General features: G+C 38.5%; 1 protein-coding gene across 2 annotated transcripts in view; it reads right to left on the reverse strand.

Moving 5' to 3' along the window:
- ppp3cca (protein phosphatase 3, catalytic subunit, gamma isozyme, a) overlaps positions 1-11,211 on the reverse strand; it is a 45,154-nt gene extending 33,943 nt beyond the window's left edge. For both annotated transcript variants that reach the window (XM_056744881.1, XM_056744880.1), the window contains exons 1-3: positions 10,492-11,211; positions 5,362-5,559; positions 3,456-3,580 (exon numbers count right to left, since the gene is read on the reverse strand). In XM_056744881.1, coding sequence (XP_056600859.1) covers positions 3,456-3,580; positions 5,362-5,559; positions 10,492-10,546 — 378 coding nt within the window. In that variant the 5' untranslated portion in view covers positions 10,547-11,211. The remainder of the gene's footprint in view (positions 1-3,455; positions 3,581-5,361; positions 5,560-10,491) is intronic.
- Positions 11,212-11,408: the final 197 nt, after the last annotated feature.

The following is an 11,408-nucleotide window of genomic DNA, read 5'->3' on the forward strand; positions in this document are numbered from 1 at the left end:
AAAGAGTAGTTCACTTTCAAAATGAAAATCCTGTCATCATTAACATTCCCTCTTGTCATTTCAAACCTGTATGACTTTCTTTCTTCTGCAGAACACAAAAAAAGAGATATTGAAGAATGCTGTTAACAGCCCCCCATTTTTGCTATCATTGGTTACGATAGAAGTAAACGGGGGGCTGTGTTGTTATGTTACCAACATTTTTCAAATATCTTCTTTTGTTTTCTCCAGAAGAAATAAAGTCGTACAGGTTTGAAGAGAGAAGACAAAAGGGCAGACAGAGCTTTATGCCAGACAAGTGGAGTCTGAACATGGTGATGGTATTGCTGCTCGCACCGAGACCTTTCACTCATACATGAGTGTTTATGTGTGAAGTCATGGTGGTGGGAGGCTGAGGACGCATTAGTAACAAACTCTCTTGGATCAAAGAAAAATAGCCCAAGATAATGTTAGAGATGGATGATGACAGGCTAACTGAACAGGATTGCCCATTTTAACACATGTATATAACCACCTGCGTGACTGAACACATCCTGCATTAAGGCAAATCAAACGGTTTTATATTAAAAAAATCGAGTGAATTTGAGAGCTATCAGGAAATAATAATGAAATAATAGGCAAAATATTTAGTTCTTCAGCTCTTTAGAAGCCAAAAGCTCAAAATGTGTATAAACAAAGCATGACTTAACCCACATGTGTTGTGCGAATACACAACTGTATTCATGATCCTATCATTAAAAGAAGTGCCATAAGCAAACATGACATCACCCATGCAAGTACAGTGAAAATACAAATAGCTCAAGTAAATTATAATGTGACAATTTGTTTTTCGTTTTGTGGTGCATGCTGGGAAACAGATAGCATAAATTTATATAAATTATCTGATTTGTTGTTACCCAATGAAAAGGTTTGTCAAATGACATTGAAAGGTTTTTGATGCCTGCTGGTATACAAGACAAAACTAACATGTGGTGATTGGGTTTAAGACAATGCTAAATAAAGACCTCCCAGCTAATAAACTCCTCACAGGATCAAAGTGCGAGATGTCAGTAATTCAATGGAGACGTACGACAAGCAAAGTGGTCCACGCTTTAATGTTCTATGACTCAGCTCTTATGAAAGGGTAACGTGTCTGACAGCTTATCAAACAGCACCGCTCAGAAAACTCCCCCTGCGACTCTTTCAAATGAGACGCAGAGAAAGGGCATATAACCGTATGGCTTAACAAAGTCTCTCAAATTTTGCTCTTATATTTAAAGTTCCTTTCCATTGCATTTACAGAACCCCCTTCAAACTCACCAAAACAATGACAAACACAGAAGAGGCTTGAGTTTACTGTGAATTGATTACATATTTCACATGGCAGTGTTATTCAAAGGTGGATTTAGAAAATCTTAGGAAAAACTGTCTTTAAAGTTTAAAATAATAACGCAAAGAACAATCTGAGATATGAGATATGCATAAGAGATATGTAGTTTTTTTATAGAAAAAAATGTGCACACCAAATTAAATAAGAAAAAATCATACCCATTAAAGGATAAAATAGCGTCTCAATGTCTAGGTTGACATGAAGTTTATTGTGGTGTCAGTGTCAATATGAAAAAAATTGTAATTATGGGACCCAGGTCTCATAATGGAACTAATAAATATTTCAAACCATTAAGCCTGTTTTTTTATTTCTGCCTCTGACCTACGCTGTAGCCTCGATGCTGTAGTCAATGCGCCAGTTTTTGTTTATACTTGTGCGTCGTTGTCCGCATCGACAGGCAATGGCCACTAGGCGTCAGTGTCCACAGACGTGTTGCTTGTGTAACCAAGCTAAGAGCCAAAGAAGAAGCGGTTCATTGTGTACGATGTAGAAGCATTTAGCAGTGATGGCAAGTCCTTAGTGTACGTGTCTCTGCGTAGGTCTGTTGCAGAAGTGGAAAACAGGCCAAAGTGAGTGAGAGCTGCACAGATGGGAACTTTAAGAAGTTGGATGATAAAATATCAGAAAACGAAATTTTAGGAAACTACACCAAGCATGATTTATTTTGGAAATTGTTCTTTAACTCCCACAGGTACATTTGTGTTATTCCATAGTTTTGATCGCAAGTTTATTATTTTAATATGTGGAAAAGTATTAAAGGTGCTTTGTGTAATTTTTTGAATGATGTATTGACAGAAATGCAATATAATATACATAACACTATGTCTTCAGAGGTTTAGAAAGACATTACATAGTGAAGCGTTATGTTTTTATTACCTTAGAATGAGATATTCCTATCTACATACACCGCAGGTCCCCTTGCATGGACTTCACCATGTTGTTTCTATAGTAGCCCCAAACGTGCAAACTCCTCTACAGAGCACGTTTCGTAGATACATTATCTTTTTCGGCAAAGTAGCAAAAACGTGACGGCATCTTAGTGCTGTGTCAGCCACCGTAGTGCTTCGAAAGGGAGAGTGAATGGGTGTAGTGAGCCATTGGTTGCAATTCGCAACCTCACCACTAGATGCCTCTGAATTTCATACACTAGACCTTTAATATATGAGTAAATGACCCTAAACTTGTTATTATGTTTTTTTCTGTTCTGATTTACAGTAAACCAGTGAATGCCACATTCCTTCACCTCAACTGAACTCACCTCGTTTGCACAATCTCATAATCTCTTAGGCCTGCATGTGCAGTTCTGTTGTCAAGGTCAAGGCGATGCAAATCATCACACATGATTCTGAGAACTTTTCAACAGAAGGACCTGCTCCCACTAGGTAAGACTGCTAACTTTGCTTCTTGAAGTTCGAGATGATGTAGTTAACAGACAATGTGACAGTGCTTTCAATGATGTTGCTTGAGTATTAGGGTCAGGAAAACACTGGCATTAGAATAAAGACAGGGTTGGAGAAAGGACACTGGAGCAGTGTGTTGTACTTGGGAAAATTCACCCCAAAATGAAAATTGTTTCATCATTTACTCACCCTCATGTCAAAACCTGTATGACTTTAACACATCTACAGAACACAAAACAAGATATTTTAAAGAATGTTGGTAACCAAGCAACACTGCCCCCCTTGAGACCCAATGTATGAACAAAACTATGGAGACATTTCTCAAAAAAATCTTTTGTTGTGATCCAAACAGTCATATACTGATTTTTAATGATTTTTTATTTCTTCGGTGAGCTATCCCTTTCATGAATCATAAAAAGACCCAGACTGCACATTGTCCTGTTCTGGTTCAGATGGAAAAACTGTGGAAAGGATTTAAATGTGGTAGACTGTGTTTAATGGAGCTGAGGGCACTACGCTTCTATTGGTAACTAAACACAATCACATTAGCCAAAATATGTAATAAACAAACACACAAGTGGTTGGGTAAAGGTAGCAATGTGACCGACAGGTGTTTTGAATCTGCAGCGCTTTCTGCAGAGCTCTGCGTGGGTTTTACTGATGGCTACAGCTGAAGAAGATGCACTCACCTCAATACTGAAGTACCCTCTGTCAACATAATCGCCCAGGAAGAGATACCGTGTGTTGTCAGGGGAGCCACCGACTTCAAAGAGTTTCATGAGGTCAAAAAACTGCCCGTGAACATCGCCACACACTAAAATGAAAAGAAAACAAATAACATGGCATATTGTGGGCAGTGAGAGTTACACGATGCCCGCAACTGAGAAAGGTTTTAGGGTGTTAGAATGGCAGTAAATGTATCGTTTTCTGTTTTGGTCATAATAAACAGTCTGAACACACCCTCAACATAAGAACATTTCAGAGATCAATAGGTAAGCAGAAGCAATGGTTTCTGTTTAAATAGGAACCGATGAAGCATAAAGAAGCATCTGACCTAGAAGAGACCAAACACTTCCATCCTACCTGCATCATCCAGCCAGCAACGGCCACATGTACAAGACCGTTCTGTCACTTAGCAACACCGTCACTATATCTGAAAATACAGAGACTCGACCCATTTATAAAACGGAATGAATCTAGAGCCAGAGGGGTTTGTGACATCTATTAATTCATGCTCACAGGCACGATATCTATAGAGGACAGATGAGCTCTGTTAACGGATAATTCATCGACTTCAAAACATACTGCGGCATGAAGAATATGATGCCTACAACAATTAAACCTTCAAGCACAACATCTTCATTCTTATTAGTGAGTGGTTGGTTTGTCACTCATAGGGTCCAAACAATTTCAAGAGTACTCTGATGTAAAACAGATGGTACAATTGTCATTCTGCCTAAACGTTTGTTTCAGAATTTCCTATGATGCAGTTTCTCTCTAGCGACCATTAAAGCTTCACTGACCACATTCTGGTGTGGCATCTGTGACAGGCTGTGCTCCACTGATTTCCAGTATCTGTCAGTAAGAAACTAACATTGGTTGTGTATCATTCTGCTCCCTAGTTCCCTAGCCTGTCAATCACTATATTGTACACAAATTTGCAACTAGAAAGGGCCTTGATCCTCTAAATACTGGGAAACTGAGAGCACAATTTACCTGCTGCACAAGGACTAGGTCACATATTAAAATTAATCTATCAACAACTTGATATTCGTTTAACATTTTGGTTATTGCCGGATTCAGTGGTAACAACATAAACAAACGTTATGTGAACCAAACATAACTTCCGATAGACCTCTGCATAGAATCAATAACTGTTGAGTATGTTAAAACTTAATTCAGTAAATATTCAATGGAATATTTGAATATTAATATTAATATAAATGAATATTAATATAAATTGAATATAAAAAAATCCCTGGGCGGTGCACTTACTACTTAGGAACAAAGGAGTGGATCGAGACACACCCAGTACTGACATTGAACACCTTACGAGCCATTTAAAAAAATATTCCCAAGACTAGGGGTCGGTGGAACGACCAAAAAACAGTATCAAATTATAGAAGTTATTTAATTCCACGGCAACAATATAAATAATAAATACTGTATGTTATAATCCAAATGATGTCCACACTGCAGATGTTGCACCTCAAAGCTCCACCTCCTGCTTTGGATTCAGTTGTGGGTCCGATTGAGCCACTTATTCAATAATTCACAACGCATACCCCGCTAAACACAAAAGAGAAACATTTGCTGCAGTTGACATATTATTCCGCCACAATGCTTGTGTTTTTGTAACACAGCAACAATTTACAAAGTCAACAAAAAAAAATTGAAAACCTTACATATGATGCACCTATTTAAACAGATGTTTGTACAGATGGACCACAAATCTAGTTCCTTCTTAACCAAACCAAATATATTATGATTTAGTATTTGATTGTTTATTGGACCCACTGGTAAAAGGAGCTCACACTGATGGCAACGATGCACAACACTAAATGTCAGCCGAAATGGGTGCTCTTGCTTTCTTACCTGTGATTGGTGCCTCCACCTCCACCATGCACTTCTCCTGTCTCAGGATGTTTGCGCCGTCGTTTATGATGCGCAGGGCTACTTCCTCCTCCACACGACCCTCTTTAATCAAATGGTTTTTCAGGATTTCAGCACTGGGCTTGCCATCAACAAACAGGTCCTTTATTGTCAACCGTTGGTGGGGGGGCAGTGGCACCGCTGTAGGTACGAGAAGAGCAAATCATCAGTTGTGGATGCATTTTTAGCATTAAATCAGGAAGGGTTGGCAAGACATGTGCAAATATGGTTCCCATAGCTCAACAGGTACAGTAGAGCATGGTGCTTGAAATGCTGTGGTTGTGGGTTCAGCACATAATTAAAATACTGCATACTCTGAACACCATCAAATGTAATTTGATATGAATAAAATTGTCTGCTAAATGAATTAATGCAAATTTCATGCTAATTTATGATAAAAAGAAGATAAAAACGGATCAAGCTTATTCACTGCGTCATGTCTGAATTTTTTCAATTATTAATGTACCAATCCACAAACTGGTATGAGAAGTACTACTTCGATGTGACATGACAAGTAAAAAAAATTTAGGAAGAAAGCATAATACACATTTGTCACAGTCACTTAACATTTTCACATCATTCAGAGATTCTCACTCCCAGAGATGCATCTTTGGATAAACAAGACAGTAGACGGTGTATTTTCATAACTGCTCTTTATTAGTTTGTGTTTCTCTCTTGAGCATCATGACATTTTCTGTTGCAGAGGCTAATAATAAAGTTATGGTATCGTGGGGATTCTATTGATTTCAAAGTCTTACCCTTCATGGGCATGAAAGGATCTTGAGACGGCGAGCAATAATCCCTCACATGCACTAAACTTCCTAGTGATCTAGTTTCACCAAATCCTCTAGAAGAAGTGGCTATACAGAGGGCTATGACTCAAAACATAATCAATAATGAAAAGTAAATTCACCATGAGATCAAACAAGAACATTCTAAGTGTTTAACACCATGTGCAGTGATTATAATAAATGATTTATCCATGTACACTATTATTATTTTTTTATTAATTTGGACTTCAACACATGACACAAGCAACAAAAAAAGAGGTTAGACTATACTGACTGTCCAATGGCCAGGCATTTGTATCCCTCCCCTCCAGGCCCAACACAAAACAAACCAATCAAAAAGGAAAGGGCAAAATAAAGCCCCGCCGTACAATCTTTTCGAACACGGATATATGTCACGATACAGAAAAGAAGTCAATCGCAACTTCCATTTCATAGTGACTTTAAAATCCAAACTTGTAAATGATCTAATAGTAATTCGCTACAGATTTTAAATCAACTCGGTAAAACTTTGAGGAGTTCATTACTGAATGTTAAGTGATTAACGTGTCTGTGACCCTGATGTGACTGAGGTTTTCAAATATCTTGAAGAAAACAGGAAGCAGCGCAGATTGCCAAGGTCTCTGTTTTGGGTTGGCACGGTCTTCCCCCCAGACTGTCTCAAAAGCCAGAACTGAGACTGCTGCTTCCTTCGCGACCTCATTTGCATGCGTCCATCATAGCATGTTTTGGCAGCTCAGCCTCCCGTGCGGAGTATCCGCTTGATGGATAGCCAGCGCAAGCCCCATATATTCCAGAACGAGACACTATATTACAGAATATAAATTCAAACTGAGAGACACGTTACTGAAGACATCTGTAACTTTAGAGTTCAGAGGGAACAACCATCTGTCTACTGAGAGGACGAATTCTCTTGTTTATCTGTCGGTTCTATTAAACGTGCCTCGAATGGAAGAGTAAATGACACGTGGTCCCTTAACGGTTCCTCCAATTTAAGCCACTGCCAATCTGCAATCTGTCTGTACAGAGAGAGCAACTGTGAAGCGATCGTATCATTATAATATAAGCCAAAAAAGTCAAACAAACATGGGAAAGTCACTGTTTGTTTAAGGATCAAGTCGAATAACTTAAATCCTGACTTCATAACAGACTTTTTACAAGATTACAGAAAAAATCCCAACCAATTACGCATAACGCATTACCATTTAGATTGTTGTACGTGGCTTTCAATTACAGTAAGTTTCTATGAGGCCACACCCTTGTGAATATCAATAAACATGTACAGAGAACTTCAGTTCAAGATGTAGCATCTGACACATACATTTAAGACAATACAATGAAGTTCTTTTTGTCTAAGGTACAATGAGCCAATTCTGTGCAGCTGCTGTTTTTCTTCTAGTGACGAACAATGCAACAATGCAAGTTGCACAATAGCTATTGAGAGGTTTCTGACACCTGAAATAAAATACCCACAACAGAAAGCACAGAGGTGACAGCTCCAACAACTGAGCCAAAATAAAAAATGCATGTCATATTAAATACATGATATGTCATAGATATCTTTTACATAATTGGATCACATTTAACCAGCATTTTTATGCAAAGTACTGTGCATTTAAGGAATTTATCAATTTGTGTGGGATTTAAATGTATCTTTTTTTTCTTTTGTTATGCAATTTTATGGCTATATTGACAACGATAATCAGTGTATGATTGTTTATAACCATGTTTCATCCACACTCATGTCTTAGGACAATGCATCATCTCAAAATCACCAGACCTGCACATCTTTGGACTGTGGGAGGAAACCCACGCTGACACAGTGAAAACATGCCAACTCCATCCTTTATCTCTTATTACCAAACACTTTGTATATTAAGAAAACAAAGCAATGCATGTTTTTTTGGATGAAAGATGGCTAAACATATTTCAGCTTTAATAGAAACAGAATCTACTAACGATACATAACTAGATTTAATTCATAAGCCACAGGAGTGACCAAGAATGTGATGTTCAAAAACCCAACAATTTCTCACAGTCATTTTATATTACAAATGCATAAACAGTTGTAATCTTAGCAGAATACGAAGTACCATGCAGAAATGTTCTTTATGGTCATACTGAACAACCAGGCCTTTTGCTCACTACATTAAATATATAAGCAGTTGCAGTATGATAATATTAAGAATGGAGCGTTAAAGTTAAAAGGGTTCAACCTACTAAGCAAACTCAAATTTGAGCTAAATCTACACAGCATACTCTGTCGATGAGTATAAATAAACCATAAGCACCCCCAGGTTTACAGTACAGGCCGGGAATAGGGACTGTAAGCTGGGTACGAGCACTAAGAACAGATTATGCAAAGCCTTTATTAGCCAGGGACTCCAGGTCCAGCAGTCTGTTTACTTAGGAACTTCTTCCACAGCAAAACAAGATCCTGACCTAAAGTTCCGATTGGAGAAAAATATCATCATAACTCTTACAGGCTGTAAACAGAAAAGCGCTTCAAAGTAGGAGGTGGGTTTGTGACACAGATCCTCAATTTTCACATTTGCATTTGACACAGTTCCGAAGCAAGCGTTTTGCATTGCAATATTAACATGGAAAGGTACCTGCGATCACATATTTGCACTATGCAGATTCATCCAGGGCATTTCCAACCCTGGATACATCTAGGGAGGCTGCAAGTGTCCACTCAAAACATTGACATTTGAAAGGCAAATGGGCTTTTGTGCTGACCTAATAGTGTGCTATTAGTGTGGTGCGTGCTTCCCCACAAACCAAAGTAATCTTTTTAAACCTTTGGAGGTGTGCTCAGGTTGTGTGAAGCAAAAGCAGATGCAGACATCCTACAGCATGTAGCACTACCCTATTTCAGAAAAAACTGCAGAGGTTGACAAAAGTGCACATTGTGTATTGAAAATCAAATTGTGGCTTTTGTGATAGTATAACTATACATCTGAAGAGATATAAATAGCAAAATTTCAACAGTAAACTGACAGCTCTCAGGTCATATGTATTTCGGCCAGGTTTACCTAAACTTCAAAATCAAGAGTAAAAAAGACATTGATTTAGAGAAATAAAGGGATAGTTCACCCGAAAATGAAAATTCTGTCATAATTTACGGACACCTTCGAGTTGTTCCAGATCTGTATTCAATTCTTTGTTATGCTGAACAAGGAGAAATATATTTGGTAGAATGCTTACACCAAACAGTTCAGGAGCACCATTCAGTTTGCTTCCCCACATTAACCAAAATATCTTATTTTGTGTTCAACTAAACAAAGAAATTAAAAAAGCTATTTTTCCTACTATGGTAATGAATAGTGACCAATAACCCTTTGGTTACAAACATTCTTCCATATATCTATGTGTTTAAAAGAATAAAGAAATGTATACAGATCTGATTTGGAACAACTTAAGGGTAAGTGAATGAGGACATCATTTTCATTTTTGGGTCAACTATTCCTTTAATTTGAGAAAAACCTTTTTTTTATATTGATTGTTTTGGCCAAGAACACCAACAACCAACAAATAATAATAACAGTTACAGTAACATGAAAAGTATAAAGCATCTGTGTTTTAAGATTAATACCACGCTCATCTCCTCATACAATCTACCTCGTAAACCATTCAAAAATGAAGATGTACTTCTTGGAGACCTGAATGGAAAAAACTAGAGACCTTTTTTGGGGCATCTTTACTTTGTTTGTTTGACCACTGATATCCAAAATGTGACCATACCTACGGTGTGTGCAGCGAGTGCACACAGAAAAACAAATATTTTACATCTTGAATCAGGTGTGACTGAAACCTTCATTTATCTTCAGTCCAATCTAGCAACATCCATACGCAAACTACTGTGAGTGTGAATACAAAAGACCAGCAATCACTTCATACTGCAGATTGCAGCGAAGATTAAAAAAACATTTTAGCATTTGGAGTGCAGGCGGGCAGGCACTTAGGAAAATAAAATAAAATAGGACTAAAATGTCAAAACAGTGTGGGAAGCTTCTTTATAGCACGTCATTTAATAAAGTTGCTTTGACTGTTTTATTTATAAAAGAATAGTAGGCTCTGTGAAATGCGTCTAATTTCTCTTTTTCCCTTATTTGCATCGAACGAGCTGACATTGGAAAGGATCTGCGTTGGAAACCATACGCCACCTGATCGACTGTACAAAAATACTGTAACTCTGGCAAGCGCGCCGTCTAGACATCCCTCCGTCTACCACCAAAGACAACGCATTCACAGAGATGAAGTTCGTGATGTGAAACAAACTTACTTTTAACGATTCGCTCAGTGGTCGACAGCTTTTCGTTTGGTTCTTTAGTCGACATCTTCTGACAGTTCGGTCAGGATTTATTAGCCGGTAAACGAGGAGTCCAAACAAGGGGTCGCAAAGTGGCCAGCTACTCTGTGTGGTCCGAGAAATTCGGCTTTAATTCTTTAACGTAGGTAATTTAGTCAACACTAAACAACAGTTGTGTGCACGGGTCACAGGGCAGCATTATAACATGACGATCTGCCCATGACCAGCAGACACAAATCCTTGTGCGTTCCTCCTCGAGCAGAAATACAATCACCGATCCTTGCCGATCAGCCGCTACAATCGAGTCCGTTCTTGGTCTTTCCCAGCTGACATTGACCAGTCTAGCTATAAGGCTTCCTCTCTTCGACTCTTACCAACGAGAGCCAGCGACACAAGATGATTGGGGTTTGGTGCGTATCTTGAACGATAATCCGATTTCCCACTTTTCAGAGTCAGAATGTCAACTCGTCAGTCCAGCATCACACTCATAAGAGAGGCAAAAATAATAATAACGTCCATTAGACCTCCGGTTAGTTTTAATAAACATATGTCCTGTCGTGTGACAACTAGCGATGGTGAGATTTACCCGCCCACTCGAGCTAACCATAAGGCTAGCAGTAACTTCCAATCACGCTCCCGTTCCCAGCGCCTCAGATTAAACACTAATCTTTAAACCTCTAGACGGATTTCCTGCAATATGGCGGAGCTGTGGCGCTCGACGCGATGGCGCAGGCATGACGTAGCACGTACAGTTCGACACGTGCGAAGCAGATGGTTACATTCTACATTTCTTTACTTTGGAGACCTGATATTCTTCAAATTTGTCGAGTTACTAATTATCCTACATTTATTGCGTTTTCTTTATTTTGTTCTATATATTGTCAGTACAT

This window comes from Triplophysa dalaica, chromosome 4 (genome assembly GCF_015846415.1).
Source record: "Triplophysa dalaica isolate WHDGS20190420 chromosome 4, ASM1584641v1, whole genome shotgun sequence".
Lineage (NCBI taxonomy): Eukaryota > Metazoa > Chordata > Actinopteri > Cypriniformes > Nemacheilidae > Triplophysa > Triplophysa dalaica.